Consider the following 18,254-nt stretch of genomic DNA (forward strand, 5'->3'; position numbering starts at 1 on the left):
TTTGTAATATGTACATGTATCAAATCATCATATTGTATGCCTAAAACTAGTGCAATGTTATATGTCAATTATATCTCAATTAAATATATGCATTTAATTTCTACTACTAACAGTTATAAATACACTTACCAATGATCATCCCGTGTTTATCACGTTTTACTCCCAGTTCTTTTTCTTCCTTTCTCCACAATTTAATTAAAAGACTAGCAGCTGTCTGGTCCTTCTTCCCTCGCCAAGCATTGACATGAGCCGCAGTTTTGGGATTATCACAAAATTCAACCATTATTCCAAGTATTAGATTACAGAATTTTTTTTGGTTCAACTTTTGCAAGAAAATGGAAAAGGAAAAGAGTTGTGATAAATTTTAAGAATTATTGCCTTCAAAAAAAAAAACCAAACAAACCCTAAGAAACACTTTTATTAACCAGTAACTTTCTTCTAAATGACTGCCTTAAAAAATTCACACTCTACTTAACTATGACTTGGGACAATCTCATTAAAAAGTATGTTTTCAGACATTAAGAGTTAGAAAGAATAAAAAGAAAAAGATTCAATATAATTCTGATGTAGTCATAAATATATGTCATGACCAAAAATGTAATTGATTTGGTTCAGTCCAGAAAAAGAGAGATTGTAAAAATAAGTGAAGATGTTCGTTTTAAGTGGAGCAAGGTAAACAGTACTATACATAGTTCACTGTGATTATAGGATCTTTCCAATTTACATGCTTTATTAAGGTTTGTAAAGACTCATAACGACTACAACCTTGTTGTGACTAAGAAAATAACTGATGGTAACTGCAAGTGGCAGTCACATTTGAAAAAAAATCAAAATGAGATGTAATTTTGTATTTTGCAAAGTAAGTATTTAAGAAAAATTATCAAGTATATTTCCTTTGTTTTGATACTAGCTTTCAGCAAACCAAAATTTAGGTATAGAAAAGTCCATCTAGAGTTATATTCTCCACACAGTAATAATTTGTGTCTGGAATATTTTTTGTTGATTAAATCATAGTATACCGCTAATAGAATATAGCACAGGAAACATGTAACCTGTTGTTTAAACTGCAAACATTATCAGTTTCCTCTTTTATAAAATGAAGGATAATATTGCCTGCTTTAGAGAGTTATTATGATGAATTACACAAGACTGCCTGGCACATAGAAAGCTCTAAATAATATTTAACATTATTAGCAATTATTATCATTGCACACTGAATAAATATTTTAGCAGATTGTATTAAACAGAGCCTCAATTGGGTTTTTATTCCTATTCTTCACTTTCAGGAGAAAGAGGCAAATTTCAAGGGTTGGAGTTGATTAAAAAAAAAACTTCATTAAATAATATTTGTAATCTGTAATTAACTTGATTCATTTAATCCACCTTAAGCACAATCTAATAATTATATTTATAAAAATAGAAAACACTTACATGGCAAAAATATGTGTCAGGAACTATTCCAAATACTGTATGTAAGTGTATATGTGTATATATATATGTGCATTTGTGCACATGCACACATAATCACTCATGTAATTCTCCCAACAGTGCATGGGATAGATACTGTTGTCATCTCTGTTTTACAGACGAAGAAACATATAACAGAGATGTTAAATACTTGTCCAAGTTACACAGCTAACAAATATTGGAGGCCTCAGTCAGACTGATTGCAGCCTATGCTCATAACCACTGTGCTATATGGCTTCTCCTACCAGTCTTCTTCATGCCTTTCCATCAGAGAAACCCTAATGGTGAAGGAGAGTGAACACAAGTGAGAAATGTCTTTGAAGTCTTTTATATAACCTTAAATATTCACATCGAATTTAATTATTTAGAATATACATGTTTAATATAACCCCCATTTCCTAGTCTTTAACTAAAAACAAGATTCTAGGAAGACGTGCCAAATTAATTCTGTGACTTTGAGAAACTCCTGACAAATCACCACGTGTCTCTGGGCATACTTGTACTCTCATCAGAGAAACATGGTGAGCTATAGAGCATTTAGTAAAGCCACACATATATCTTTCTGTATTATGTCCAATTTTCTGAACCTTCCAAGGGCTTCTAGTTACGACTCACTCCTGTTTATCAAAATGGGTTATTATTATTAATTTATTTTTTGTTTGTAATGTTTTATATCTAATGAGTTTGCTCTCCTATATGTAATGCCAACTAATTTTCCTTCAGAGAGATGAAGGGACACAAATCACTTTAGTACCTTTGCTAAATCCAAGTAGGTTTGTTATTCTGGTTTTTTTTTTTTTTAAGATTTTATTTTAATTTATTTGAGAAAGAGAGAGAGCATGAGAAGGGGGAGGGGCAGAGGGAGAAGCAGGCTCTCTGCTGAGCAGAGAGCCCGATGCGGGGCTCGATCTCAGGACCCTGAGATCACGACCTGAGCCGAAGGCAGACGCTTAACGGACTGAGCCACCCAGGCGCCCCATGGTTTGTTATCTGTTAGTAAAATCATGAATGGTGGCAGTCAAGGCAGTGCCATAGGTAGGACTCTACATGAGACTAGCTCTCAAAGTTGTTGTTTTTTTTCCTCAAAGTTTTATTGAAACCAAGTTACACTTGTCCCACATCATCTTGACATGGACCTACTTAGAATTGAGGCCAGTAGGGAATTACTTTGAGGATAATTGAGGGTCTTTGCCATTCTTTGTTGGTGTTAGATGGCAACTGTCTTTTCTGGCAAACTTATTATACTCATTCCTGCTCATTCTGTAAAATGGTCTAAGACACACTCGATTCATCACATTACCTACAAACTATTCAGTTCTTTAAAAATGCTAATCTTTACTCCTTTGTCTAATGTGGCCCTTAACTTTTAATACTAAGAGAAGAAGCTAGACGTTATTAATAATGCTTATGGGTTTTGATGTCGTCTAGCATTTCACAAACTATTTCTTTAAAGGTGGGTGGGGAAAATCCCATAAAACAAACTATCTGCCGTTATGTGTTTGGGAGTGCTGACCTAAGTAAATAGGTTTCTTCGCAGGAGGAATTTTCAGAGCCTTTATTATGCCAATGCAATAATAATGGATCTTCAAGTGAGATTTTGTTTTTTAAAACAAACATTTAAACAATTTGTGGGCATATTTAATTATAGAATAGTGTTCTGTGGCACTTAGTTTTGGAAAGAGTTAATAAAAACATATTTATTTATTTGTTTACAATTATTAACAATCATACTTACTGCCAGTAAGTCCAAAAGGAGAAAAATGCCTTCCTTTTCAAGAAAGTAATCTTCTGAGGGATAACACCCCAAAATACAGCACCTTAAATAAAAAGGAAGTTACTCACTTAACAAGGATTCTACTGTCTCTATACTTTTGTCTACTAATATATTTTTTGAGTGTTTTAGATGCCTCATATAACAGAAATAATGTATAAGAGATAGTCTTCTGTCTCACATTTAGACAGAAAAAAAAAAAGATAGTCTTTTGTGACTGACTTATTTCACTTAGCATAGTGTCTTCCAGGTCCATCCATGCTATAAATGGTAGGACTTATTTCTTTTTTAAGGCTGAGTAATATTCCATTATATGTATATACCATATTTTCTTTCTTTATCCATTCATCTATTGATGGACATTTGGGTTGTTTCCATATCTTGACTATTGTGAATAATGCTGCAGTGAACATGGGAGTGCAGCTATTTCTTCAAGATCCTGATTTCAATTCTTTTGGATATATACCCAGAAGTGGGATTGTTGGATTATATGGTAGTTCTATTTTTAATTTTTTTGAGGAATCTCCATACTGTTTTCCACAGTGGCTGCACAATTTGCATTCCCACCAACGTCAAGAGTTCTCTTTTCTCCACATCCTCACCAACACATCTTTTTTTTTTTTTTTTAAAGATTTTATTTATTCATTTGAGACACAGAGATACAGAGGGAGAGAGAGAGCATGAGCAGTGGGAGAGGCAGAGGGAGAGGGAGAAGCAGACTCCCGGCTGAGCCAGGAGCCCGATGTGGGGCTCGATCCCAGGACCCCGGGATCATGACCTGAGCCGAAGGCAGACGCTTAACCATCTGAGCCACCCAGGCGCCCCCTTTTTTTTTTTTAATAATAATCATTCCATCAGGTATAAGGTGATAATTCACTGTGGCTTTGGTTTGCATTTCCCTGATGATTAGTGGTTGCATAGGAATCTTAGGATTGTTTTTCTATTTCTATAAAAAAATATCTTTAGGATTTAATAGGGATTGCATGAAGCTATACATCACTTTGGCTAGTATGACATTTAAACAATATTAATTATTCCAGTCCACGAACACAGGATGTCCTTCCATTTATTTGTGTCTACTTTAATTCCTTTTATCAGTGTTTTACAGTTTTCACTGCATAAGGTTTTCACTTCCTTGGTTACATTTCTTCCTAAGTACTTTATTCTTTTTGGTTCTATTGCAAGTGTGATTGTTTTCTTAATTTTCTTTTTGCACAGTTCATTATAGTGTGAATAGAAATCTGTATAGACATGCAACTGATTTTTTTTATTATTATGTTAATCACCATACATTACAGCATTAGTTTTTGATGTAGTGTTCCATGATTCATTGTTTGCATATAACACCCAGTGCTCCATGCAGAACGTGCCCTCTTTAATACCCATCACCAGGCTAACCCATCGTCCCACCCCCCTCTCCTCTAGAACCCTCAGTTTGTTTTTCAGAGTCCATAGTCTCTCATGGTTCATCTCCCCCTCCAACTGATTTTTGTATTTGATTTTGTATCTTGCAACTTTATTGAATTCATTTATTAGTTCTAACAGTTTTTTTGGTGGCATCTTTAGGGCTTTCTACATAAAAGATCCTGTCATCTGCAAACAGAGATAATTTTACTTCTTTTCTGATTTGGATGCCTTTTATTTCTTTTTCTTGCCTAATTGCTCTGGCTAGGACTTATAGTACTGAGTAGAAATGGTGAGAGTGGGCACCTTTGCCTTGTTATAGATCTTAGAGGAAAAGCTTTTAGCTTTTTACCATTGAGTGTGATGTTAGATGTGGAATTTTCATCTATGACCTTTATTGTGTTAGTTTCTTCTCTACTTAATTTGTTGAGAGTTTTTATCATGAAAGGGTGTTGAATTTTGTCAAATGCTTTTTTTCTGCAACTACTGAGATGATTATGTGATTTTTGTCCTTCGTTCTGTTAATGTGGTGTATCACATTGATTTGCTTATATTGAACAATTCTTGCATCCCAGGGATAAATCCCACTTGGTCATGGTGTATGATCCTTTTAACGGGTTGTTGAATTTGGTTTGCTAATATTTCCTATAGGATTTTTGCTTACATGTTCCTCAGGACTGGCCTCATAAAGTGAATTTGGAAGTGTTCCCTTTTCTATATTTTGGAAAAGTTTAAGAAGGATTGGTATTAATTCTTTAAATGTTTGGTAAAATTCACCTGTGAAGCTGTTGGGTCCTGGGCTTTTTTGTTGGGAGGTTTTTGATTACTGATTCAATCTCCTTATTGTAATTGGTCTGTTTGGGCTTTCTATTTCTTCTTGATTCAATCTTGATTGTATGTTTCTAGGAATCTATTTCTTCTATATTGTCCAATTTGTTGGCATATAGTTGTTCATAATAATCTGTTATGATCTTTTTTATTACTGTGGCATCTGTTGTGATATGTTCTATTTCATTTATCTTAATTTTGAGTCTTTTCCCTTCTTTCTCTTAGTCTAGCTAATGGCTTGTAGACTTTGATGTCTTTTTAAGACAAACCATTTTTTTTTTCTCTCATTTATTTCTGTTCTAATCTTTATTTCTTTTATTTTGCTAACTTTGGACTTAGTTTGTTCTTCATTTACTAGTTACTTTAGGTTTAAAGTTAGGTTGTTTATTTGAGTCATTTTTTTTTTTTAGGTTTATTTATTTATTTTGGGGGGAGGGGCAGAGGGAGAAAGACTCCCCATTGAGCAAGGAGCCCTACACGGGGCTGATATCAGGACCCATGAGATCATGACCTGAGCTAAAACCAAGAGTCTAACACTTAACCAGCTGAGCCACCCAGGCACCCCCATTCTTCTTTATGCTTATCCCTCTCCCTCTGCACTTCCCCCCACTCATGCTCTTTCTGTCTCTCTCAAATAAATAAATAAAATCTTTTAAAAAATTACCTCATTAACATAAACTCAGATGTGGCTGAAAGGGGCTTGTTATGAATAACAAAAGACACTACCTTCATAGTTATTATTCTGAAGCTATTACAGGAACTGAGAATAAAAGACCAAATACTGTAACAAAAGATGTTCTCATTGCTCTTATTGATTAGGAAATGACAAAAGTTTTAGGAGCTGTGTACTAGGAATGGACCAAATATATATTTCTTAATATAAAGCACAATAACATAGCACTTAAAAAGAATGTGTATTCTGCTGCTATTGAGTGGAATATTCTGCATATGCCTGTTAGGTCCATAGTCATTATTTTTCCCCCCAAATATGTTGCAGTGTGGCTTTCATGAGTCCCAGCCAAATAGGACAAAAGAAATGTGTTAAGTGTTAATGATACATGAAACTCAAGTAATTTTGTCCAAGACAAAATTTTTTAAATTAATGTTAAGAAAAGCAGTATGTGTGTATGTATATATGTATGATTTATTTTTTGCCCTTTAGGAATGCTAAAAAGTTTGAGAAAAAATATTGCTTAGGAAATACCTAATCAATTGGTTTTCAGCTCTTTGAAGAGGAGATGAATGAGGAATTCAACAGTCTTCAAGTATAAGAATACTGTGTAAGAGTAGATGCTTGTGTTTTCCCAGATGAGGCCAAAATGGAATGGATTCAAATAATAAAAACAAGGATTTAAGTTTAGATACAATAATGGTTTTATAAATGAGCTATGGACAAGATCACTTTCCAAAGGACATTGGTAAGTGTCATTTCTGGACTATTGAAAAAGGTATTGGAAGAGTTGTCTTTCTGGTGTGGTTTTGAGGGAAGAACTTTTTTTATGAAGTAAGCAAACTTTTACTGAACCTTAAATTATGGTACAGAAATACATTTTAACTGATCTAAGTCCAACACCATGAAGAAATTATAGCACCCAAATGTTCCCTCCTCTATCATGCATACTAGGATTAATTTTATTTATTTATTTATGGTTTTTTAAAAAGATTTTATTTATTTGACAGAAAGACACACAGTGAGAGAGGGAACACAAGCAGGGGGAGTGGGAGAGGGAGAAGCAGACTTCCCGCAGAGCAGGGAGCAGGATGTGGGGCTCGATCCCAGGACCCTGGGATCATGACCTGAGCTGAAGGCAGACGCTTAACGACTGAGCCACCCAGGCGCCCGGATTAATTTTATTTCTATTCAATCTACAGTTTTAATTTTTCTAGGCTTTATTTCATATGAATTTGTGTAGTTTTTCAAAATTGGATAGAAATCTTAAATCTATCAGGAAAAAAAAATCAGACCTCAAGCCAACAAATATCATAGAAGTAATTTTCTTGTATTGAGGTTCTAACTAGGGTACAGTAATACTCACCAAATGCTGTCCAGTGTACTAAAAAGAAGTACATTATAGCCTAATCCAGTCTGTAACTTTGTGGGGTCTGTTTTCATTACACGAAGAATTATATCCACTCCTTCAGTTCCAAAAATTTCCTAAGAGATTTATTTAAAATTATTTTTTGAAATAATCTAATTCTTTCCTGTTTCATCCTGTCCCCTAAAACTTTTTATACCAGAAAAATAGAACAACATTGTTAGTTTTATACAAATATATTTTTTTTCAAATTTGCACTCACTCTCAGGAATTTAAGACAAATTATTATAAAGCTAATCATTTTTAGAAATGGCATCAATCAATATGCCAGCTTAATGTCCCTTTCTATTTTTTGTTTTTTCCCTTTCTTTTTTAAAAAAATAAACCATAAGCTTGCCCCATGATTTTCTTCTGCATTATAATAATGTAGTCCAGTATCTTGTCAGATGAATACTAGGTAGCAAAAACTAATCTAAGAGGCTAAAATTCTATCATGGAAGACTTTTTAATATTCCCAAGAGAGAAATAAACATCTAAATGGTAGTTAAAACCTTTAATAATTTATATTAAGTTATTACCACTTATTATTTGTTGCTTACCAATTACCTTTCTCATTGTTTTGCTGTTCAGTTCTGGTACCCAGTAAGCAAGACTATGAGTATTTTTCCAGAAGAACACAGGCACAGGGTGGCAGAATATAAGAAAAAATTGCATCAAAGTTCAGAGCTGGTATGCATTTACTGTTCTTCTTTCCTCTCACTAGAATCCCTCTATTGGACTTCATAATTTAAAATTTTTATCTTTCCAATTCTGTCTTTTGCTATTTAAGTTATTAATCTTAGAGACTCAGAGTTTGTTACAAAATTTAAAAAGATCAAAGGGAATTAAGCTCTTTTTGTCTAAGTTTTAGTTCTAGGTATGAACCTGATTTTTTTCTTTAAGTTTTTATTTAAATTCCAGCTAGTTAACATACAGTGTAATATTAGTTTCAGGTGTAGAATTTAGTGATTCATCCCTTATATACAGCACTCAGTGCTCATCACATATCCATCACCCTGAATCCAATTTAAACTCAAAACAGCATTTATAATGTGATAGCCACTTTGGAAGAACTGTTTGCCAGTTTCTTAAAAACATATACCTACTTTATGAACATTAATTGCACTCCCAGGTATGTATCTAGGAGAAATGGAAGCATTAGGTCCACAGAAAGACTACTACAAAAATGTTCCACTGAAGGTTTATACATAATAGTCCCAAACGGATACAACCTAAGTGTTTATCAGATAATACGGGAATGGAGAAAAAAAAAATGGGTATATTCAAACAATGAAATACTATTCAGCGATAAAAAGGAATGAACTGCTGATACTTGCAATAACGTGGATATATTTGAGAAATATGATGACAGGACCAGATATAAAAGAGTAAATCCCATTTATATGTGATTCATGTAAATCACACTTATATGAGTGTGTTCCATTCATATAGAATAGGCAAATACTAATTTATGGGGACAGAAATCAGAATAGTGGTCACCTGAAGGCAAATAGGGGGATGGCTACTAAGGGGCATGAAATAATTTCAAAGAGAATAACAATCATCTCTGTTTTAATTGAGGTATTGGTTAAATGGGTATATACATTCATCAAAACCTATCAAATTTACACTTTATATATATATATACTTTATTGTATATAATTATACTCTCCTTATAAAAAAGAATATTAAATTAAATCCTCACAAGATTAAAAAAAACCAGCATTTATGGACACCAAGAAACAGTTCATCTGGATTGGAAGATCTGAACAAAACTTTGATTCACAGGCATACATACCTTCCTAGGAATATGATGTTCACAAAGACCAGATAAGATAAGTAATATATCAGATTGAATTTCCAAAACAATGGCTTCTTCTTTGTCATTAGCCTTGCTTATTGTATTTTTAAAAACTCCTGGTGTGAAAAAATTGAAAGAATGTAAACTTATTGGACATTGTATTTTTATTTTGATCAATTACTGTTTTGAAATCCCTTCTTAAAAAAAATCTCTTCTTATAAACTTTCAGTTAGAGAAACTATTTTAAAAGGAGCTATTTTAATTGCACAGTTATGTAGAAGCTGTAGACAGAAGATGATAAGTGGATTCTTTGAGCTCTGAATACAATCAGTAGCCCCATATATATAGCATTTCTAGTACAGAATTAATGGAGTGTTATTAAAAGATGCCCTAACAACCTGATACTTTGCGCAGCAAACAGAACTGTTTATAGAAGTATGCAGTGTCATGAGGCAGAGATGAGTGCCTTTGCAAATATATGACTAAAATGCCTCATCACAACTTGCTCATCTCCTCATGGTTAACAGGGTCAATTTTAGGCAAAGATAGAAGACCTCTCTAAGTATGTTTTCTCTTCCTGTTACTTCTTTCTGCATTCTCTCCTTATGCCTACCTGTAGGTATCTTCAATAACTTTAAGTAGCAGTATTCCCATGTCCTTTGAAATATCTCCCTTGCTTCTAATCAAAATTTAGAAAGACTGGAAAATAGCCACTTACACTGATGGAATGACAGTCACAATAAAATTTTGCCTCATAAAGGAATTTTCCTTTAAGCTTTAAATGGGGAACAAAAATCATTGCTTCTCTAGTAAAGGGGTCCTTGGCACTACCAGGAAGGAGTGGACTTATGTTCCAAAGTAAGAGGGACAGGGAAATCACAACTTATTTCCGGAGCCGGCCCTGAAGGGATGATTCTTGGTCCTGTTAGGATGAATGACAGGTGCAGGATCAGTCCCTAGCAGAGCTAGTTGAGCATGCTGGAGGCTCAGTTCAGGAGCATGCCAGGAACAGATGGGCCTATGCTCCTTTATTAGGAACATGTAGGAATCCAACCTAGTTGGCCACAGGTCTGCTTCTCCTTTCTAGGTGATCTCATTTTCCTTCCTACGTGAGTGCAGGCATGGCACTTTCTCTGTTGTCTGTAACACGTGTTATGTTTTGAATTATTTCCTTCATATTTCAGTATCCTTTAGCTCCCTGCCTTTACCCTCTCCTTGTTCTATTCCAAGTCATCTGATAATTTCTTCCAGATTCCTTTTCCTAAAACAGCACCATGCATGTAACTTCCCTGATCAAAACCACTAATGGCTCCCCACATCTAAAGAGGATGCTATTTAAAACTCTTCCTAGCTTGCCCCCTGAACAGACATATTATATCTCATATTACTTGTTTTCATAAAACATTTTTCCAATTTGTTTTTTTATTTTTAAATTGAAGTATAGTTGATAGATGTCTTCATAAAATTGACTTCATTTAAGCTAGCTCTGAACACACTGTCATACATATTTTAACACCATGTCTCTGCTTATGACATTCCCTTGCTTTAAAGACCATCTCCTCTTTTCCCTCTCCGAACTAGCTTTACCCTCACACCCAAGCTCAATAAAGGTACTTATCAAGATTACCTAGCCTTAAAAACTACTGAAACCTCTTGGTTTCTGTGGTATTTACTCTCTGTATTACTCATTAAGGGCCTTGCTGATGGTGTAGGGTAACATGCTATCTTTCTAGGATACACATCTTTTTTTTGTTCTGATTAGGGCAAGGTCCACAGTGTCTTGTTCTATACATGTTTGTGATACCAGTGCCTGCACAAAGAGTATTGTAAACATTTGCAATTACAATGCAATTACTATTTGTCGAGCCAACTATTTGTTAAGTCCTCTGTTAGATTGTGTAAGCGAAGGAAGGTTATTGCCTTCAAGAGCTCACGTGATAAAGATCAGCTTCTTTCAAGTTAAAGGGAAAAGATCCTAAGAAGAAAAGAACCCTTTTCTCTACCCCACACCTCCTACCCAGGTAAGATTAAGACTCTTACCTGGACATATGAAATATAGTATTTTCTGGACTCCATCCAGGTAGGTTGGAACCTTAACACTGAGTTCTGTACAATGGGATGTGCATGGAAGTGATAAAATCTACTTTCAGGTTTGGTCATCCTCAGTAAACTCATCAGAAAGTGTTTCTGCTTAGCACCCTTTTCAGTATCCTTATTTTAAAGAGCACCACTCCACTCCACTAATGATGGAAGAGGAGGTACTTTAACTTAACATGTAGAAGAGTTTTTGAGCAGGCATTTGTAATTAATTGACATTCAGCAAATTATCTCTTACTCATGAGGCAATCACTGAATTTGAATATGACCAAAATAGATCTTTTCAAAGTCAGGAAATGTTAGGGCCAGAAGACTACTTATTTTTTAATTAACAAAGGTAAAAAGCTTTTGTTTGGGGTTCTGAATTTTATTCTGAGCTCACATGTATGTATTTTGGGGATAAGGTGGTTCATTATAGTCAATTCTAAGTTGAAAATCAAGGATATCCTGCTATATCATAACAGAAAAGAATCTCCTGTGTACATTTCTGTATATCTCAGCATACTAGTGCTCTGGTATGTCAAATGCACTGTAATGTTATCCTCTTTTAAATGACTTCAAAAGCCTGGTCAAAAAGTGGTCATCTTACTACTAGAAAAATGAAGATAATAGTAGCCCATTAAAAAAAAAAAAAGATAATCCTAAATGAAATAGTATCTGGAGTAAACAGATGTTTACAGAATGAGTGATCATGATGTCTTAGTATTGACAAACTGATTTATAGCAAAAATATGAAACAAAAATCAAGAGAATATTCAGGAGTTTCTTAGCTAGAATGATAAAATAAATTTGTAAAAAGCATTTTAAACAAAACCTCTAATTTATAAGTATTCTGCTTTGATAAGTACACAAACATGTTTTACCTATCAGTTGCTGAATTGTTCCCTTTTCACAAAGATCACTGTTTATAGTCTCATCCTCAAGGTAGACCATGGCTCTCAAGAGTCTTAAACTGTAACGCATCTGGGCAAACTTGTTGCCACGGCCCCCTGTACTGTGAAAACTATTACCATGGCTGAAGAAAGAATCTGTGGAGAAATATTAACAACTTAATACCTTACATCAAGAAATTTAAAGCAAAAACATTTCAAATAAAACAGAATATATCAGATACCTTATATATCTACCCTTGAGTTTAAGCAGATGTTAAAATTTTGTCATACTTGCTTTAGTTTTTTTTTTTAGAGGAATAAATATTATCCTTTCCCCCTTCTCCTATTCCCAGAATAGAAATATGCTTTAAAAATTTGCTTGAGGGGCGCCTGGGTGGCTCAGTCGTTAAGCGTCTGCCTTGGGCTCAGGTCATGATCCCAGGGTCCTGGGATCGAGCCCCGCATCGGGCTCCCTGCTCGGCGGGAAGCCTGCTTCTCCCTCTCCCACTCCCCCTGCTTGTGTTCCCTCTCTCGCTGTGTCTCTCTCTGTCAAATAAATAAATAAAATCTTAAAAAAAAAAAAATTTACTCGAATGTGTCATATTGTGTGTATCTTTTGTAACTTGCTATTACTAAATATTATGTTTTTTAAAGTATTTACATTGTCACAAGCAGATCTAAATCATTTAATTGCTTTCAGCATTCATTTTGTTTTAGAGAGAGAAAGAGAGAGAGAGAGTGGGGGATGCGCAGAGAGGGAGGGAGAGAGAATCTTAAGCAGGCTTCATGCCCTGTGTGGAACCTCATGTGGGGCTCAATCTCACAACCCTGGGACCATGACCTGAGCCGAAATCAAAAGTCCGATTCTTAACCGACTGAGCCACCCAGGCGCCCCTTGGCAATCATTTTATAAATAAATCACAGTTTATCCATTCACTAGTACAAACTGCTACAATGAGCATTCTGGTTCATGTCCTCTTATTCCCACTGAGAAAGGTTTTGCCATGTGACACCAGAATCATATAGAGTATACCCACACTGAATTTTACTAAAGTTCCTAAATTGCTTCTCAAAGTGGTTATATGGACACAATGTACAAGACGAATAGATTTTCCCAATCTGTTAAATGAGAAATGACAGTTCATTATTATCTTAATTTGTGTTTCTCTGATTACCAATAAGATTGAACATCTTTTAATGTTATTTTTAAATTTGAAATTTTGTCTATGACTTGGCAGTCTCTATTCTTTGTCTACTTCTTTGCAGAGTTATTTTCTTTTTTGAGTTCTTTATGAGTCTGGATTCTAATCCTTTATCAGTCACAGGGGTGGAAAATGTATTCTCTCAATTTTAGGTTGTTATTTTATTCAGATTTAGTCATACAGCATTTCTAAATTTTACATTATTAAATGCATTAATCTTCTGTATAGTTTAAGTTCTTCTGGTTTTTCAAAGTCTTTTCCTACCCTGTTATCATAAAGATATTTTCCCATGTTTTCTTCTAAGATTTTTACAGTTTGACTTTTCATATTTAGGGATTTAATTCATTTTGCACTTGATTTTTTTAACAAAGTGAAACAACCTAATTTTTATTTTCATTGAAGGCAATAACATCTTTCTTAATACCAACCTCCCGTATATGCTATTTCATTGGTCTATTCCTTGTCTACTACCATACAGTTTAAATTATTATAGCTTTATGACATTATGACTGTATGACTACCATACAGTTTAAATTATTTATAGCTTTATAAACAGCAAGGCAAGTTCTCTTTTCTTCTTTACAATAATATGCATTCTTTCAAAGGTTCTTTTATGTTTAAAGCTAAAAAAAAATAAAAAAATACTGTTCTGAGTATTTTGTATGGGTTAAAAATGTAGGTTCTAGAGCTAGACTGCCTGTACTAAATCCTGGATCTGACACTTCTGTGCGACCAAGAACATGTTATATAACTTTTCTGATTGAGTTCTACCCATCTGACCAACATGGATAGTAATAGTACCTTCAACCCCTGGATTTGTTGTGAGGACTAAATAAGTTAATACTTATAAGGTGTTTAAGGCCTACCACACAGTAGGTACTCAATAACTGTTAGCTATCAGTCTTCCCCATGTTAGGCAGCATTTCCTCTTTTGCCTTATAGTATTTTGTAGACATAAATGACATAAAGGATAGACAGAATAATTGTTTTATTTAATGCATAACAACTTAACAAGAATAAATTTAGTAATTCTGCATATTAGAAACTAGAGAATAAAAAAAATCAGCTATAATTTTTTTCCTTCCTCATGGATATATGATTTTCTTGATCTACTGAAAATGTATCATATAAAATTATTTCCAAAGCAAAATAACTTCCAGAAAAAAAATGCAGTATCTCCCTTATAAACATTTTTTTAAAAAGAAAGTATTTCTTATATCCTAAGAATGATGAGAATTGAAATAAAGTATTTGTACAAATTGGTAGTCTACTAATTTGGTAGACTGCATGTGGAATCATTACTTCTGGCTGGGGATTTTAAACTCCATGAAGGTAGGGATTTTATTTATTTTGAATATAAATGTATCTGTAGCAGCTAAAACAATCTAGTACCTAGTAGGCATTCAACAAACATTTGTTGAATGAATAATTAAAATATTTCCAGGACTTAGTATAATTGTTGGATAAGCCTAATGATACAAAAATTTAAATCAGGTTATATGAATGATTTCTTTTACTGAGAGGTATGCATCAATTATAGTTATGATAATTACTAATGTGTCTAACCTTAAATGAAATCTCAGATTTTTTCTTTAAAACAACATGTAAATACGTGAAAATCAAAGGGAAATCAGATCTATATTTTTATTTCTCTTTAATTTTATTTTTTCTATGCATATAATGAGTTAAATTGAAATATGTAAATTAGAATTTTGACAGACATCACTCACCTTCACTCTCACACCATTCTAGAAATGCAAGGACTCGAGCATTACCCTGACACAACATATACTCTTCTGTTAATAAAGGAGCCACTGATGACAAAGTGACAATTGCATGCAGTTGTAATTCTTCATACTGTGCCGCAGACCATTCAGTTATTTTGTGTTTCTCAGGCTTTTTAAGATAGGTAAACAAAGCCAAGATAACTTTGCCATCAATTAATAGCTATGAGGAAGGGCAAAAAATACTTTGTTAGAAACATAATTAAAACAACTTTAATCTAAGAAAATTAAAGGTTTCCAGTGTGATGTTTTATTAGGAATTTAAAAAAATTTCCTTCCTAAAGATCCCAACCTACAGTAAGTACCAAAAACAAAACAAAACAAAAACAAAAACAAAAAACAACCAGTTGGCTGTGATCCCCTTATCTCGGATATGCACTCTCTAGCTGACAATAATATAAATAAATGTTAATTTTTTTGTCTATGCTTATATATGTAATTTAACTCCTGCTTATGATCAAACCACAAGAGCAGAAAATTTGGGGCAAATAAACTGCTGGCATTTCTCTCTTCCCTCACTTTTTGAAAAAGAAACATTTCACAGACTCAACTGTATACTATAAAAATATCAATTTTTCCAAAATAATGACTGTGGCTAATTTTTTTATTTTTATTTTTTAAAGATTTTATTTATTTATTTGACAGAGAGAGAGACACAGCAAGAGAGGGAACACAAGCAGGGGGAGTAGGAGAGGGAGAGGTAGAAGCAGGCTTCCTGAGGAGCAGGGGCCCTGATGGGGGGCTCGATCCCAGGACCCTGAGATCATGACCTGAACTGAAGGCAGAAGCTTAACAACTGAGCCACGCAGGCGCCCCATCTCTGGCTAATTTTTAAGCACTTGCAACAGAACTTATACAAATATTCTAGTCAACCAATGCCACTCAGGTCACAACCCATATTTATAATTACATGCCTACAATTTTAAAAGTGTACTGAATCCATGATTTCAATAAGATAGAAAAATGCATAGCTATTATAATATGACAACGTAGTTAATATTATGGCTGATTCTGATTGATGCTTATATATGGTTCACAAGATAGCAGCAGACAGTGTGCCATATTCTATTCAATTTTCTTTTCATTTGGCATTATTTTATAAAGACTTTTTCACAATAACACCTATGAACTTCTCTAAATTTTCTACTAGTCCACTGGGAATGAACACAAGATTTAGAATTGAGAAAGCAGGAATAAGAACAACAGCTAGTTCTAGCATTACTATAAATGTTAAGTGGATAATGTTTTCAAAATACTCCATGAACTAAAAATAACAGTACACATATTCATTATCACTACAATTACTGGGCTACAAACATATGACATAAAAAAAATTAGTTGATTCCACCTCTCACATAGTGCTTTAAGAAGCTCACCATAGTCTTTATGCCATTTGACTCTGTTGTCAACTAAAGTGGTTTATAAACTGTAGTGTACATTTTGTCTCCAGAGATTTTAATAGTTATATAATACTTCACTGTACTAATAAAACCATATTTTATGTAATGATATTCTATTTGCATTTCAGAAAATACATTTAGATTCTATAGAGCATATATTTTTGATGTAAATAATAAAGTTGTAACTGTAAAGACAATTTTTTCCTTCTCTGAGCATATTTTAGTGCGTATATATATGTGTTCCTCAAAGTGGTATTACCAAAAAATTCTGAGCTCTTTTAACTCTCATAATAATTCCATGAGACAGGTGTTATCCTCATTTTGAAACTAAGATATCTGGGATTGGGGCACCTGGGTGGCTCAGTTGGTTAAGCATCTGCCTTCAGCTCAGGTCATGATAGTCCTGCATGGGGCTCCCTGCTCAGCAGGAAGCCTGCTTCTCCCTCTCTCTTGGCCTGCTGCTCCCCTTGCTTGTGCTCTCTCTCTCTCAAATAAATAAACAAAATCTTAAAAAAAAAAAAGATATCTGGGATTTACAAAAACTAAACAGCCTATTCAGGATCACATTGCTGAAAAATGACAGCACTGCATTCTGCCTGACTAAAGCCTTAACCACAATATGGTCAGAGGTAGACTATTAGGCTGGATGGGCCTATATGGATTTTTTTTCATTTTATGTTTTCTTATTCAGGAGATCTAAATACTTAAAAAAATCTCTAAGGTTCTCCTGCCTTTTTTTGTTTATGTGGTTTAAATTTGGTGAATTCACTGTTCATTAACAGATAAGCAAAAGAAATTTTGAGAAGATGAAATTCTGGCCAATAAGAGTTACTTTCTATGGTAAACATATGGGTTAATGAAAGATTTGCCGTCATGACTTTAAAAAAGTTATACTACAAAGTGAGACACTTTGGTTATTTTTTACCTGTATAGTAGGTAAATCTTTACATAATATCACAATTATATTGAATAGCAATTTCTTCAATTCAAAATCTTCATAGGAATTAGAAAGCTTAAGACCTTTTACCAAAGGATTTTGACTTTTAACTGTGAGAGGGGAAAAAAAAGAAAATAAAGTAAAAGCTAAAATAATGTATAAGACTCATCAAGATAATTATAGGTTGAAAGTTTTATGGTTTTTACCTTCATTAAAGGTTGCAAATAGTATCAAATCCCTGGTAAAGCCACATTCCTAATATAAATACACAGAAGGATAATTTAATTAGATGGAAATTACAGATGCCTGTATTTACCTAGTATTTATCTTAACCAGATTCCCCTTGTCATTCATTTGAATTCATAAAGTACTAACAATAGAAAGGGATGAAAGCAGGAAACATATAGCCCAATAAACTTGTAATTAATATAAACTTCTGTTGGCTCTAAGAAATATTTTTACAGTATTCTATGAATATTTTATAAGATGCTGTTTAAAATTTGGTAATTACCCAAAATGTATTAAGACTACAAATTACTTATCTAATTCATTATCTATACCTTTAAGTGACAAAATAAGGGTGAAAGATATTTTCAACAGCTTTTCTTTTTTTTTT

At 33.7% G+C, this 18,254-nt stretch overlaps 1 protein-coding gene across 1 annotated transcript in view; it reads right to left on the bottom strand.

Moving 5' to 3' along the window:
- CFAP69 (cilia and flagella associated protein 69) overlaps positions 1–18,254 on the bottom strand; it is a 42,604-nt gene that overhangs the window by 8,511 nt on the left and 15,839 nt on the right. Inside the window, exons 9-16 of the mRNA XM_081800599.1 lie at positions 17,845–17,893; positions 17,627–17,748; positions 15,248–15,464; positions 12,307–12,471; positions 9,344–9,462; positions 7,507–7,625; positions 3,203–3,284; positions 130–322 (exon numbers count right to left, since the gene is read on the bottom strand). Coding sequence (XP_081656725.1) covers positions 130–322; positions 3,203–3,284; positions 7,507–7,625; positions 9,344–9,462; positions 12,307–12,471; positions 15,248–15,464; positions 17,627–17,748; positions 17,845–17,893 — 1,066 coding nt within the window. The remainder of the gene's footprint in view (positions 1–129; positions 323–3,202; positions 3,285–7,506; positions 7,626–9,343; positions 9,463–12,306; positions 12,472–15,247; positions 15,465–17,626; positions 17,749–17,844; positions 17,894–18,254) is intronic.

This window comes from Leptonychotes weddellii, chromosome 12 (genome assembly GCF_054177405.1).
Source record: "Leptonychotes weddellii isolate Sample4059 chromosome 12, ASM5417740v2, whole genome shotgun sequence".
NCBI lineage: Eukaryota > Metazoa > Chordata > Mammalia > Carnivora > Phocidae > Leptonychotes > Leptonychotes weddellii.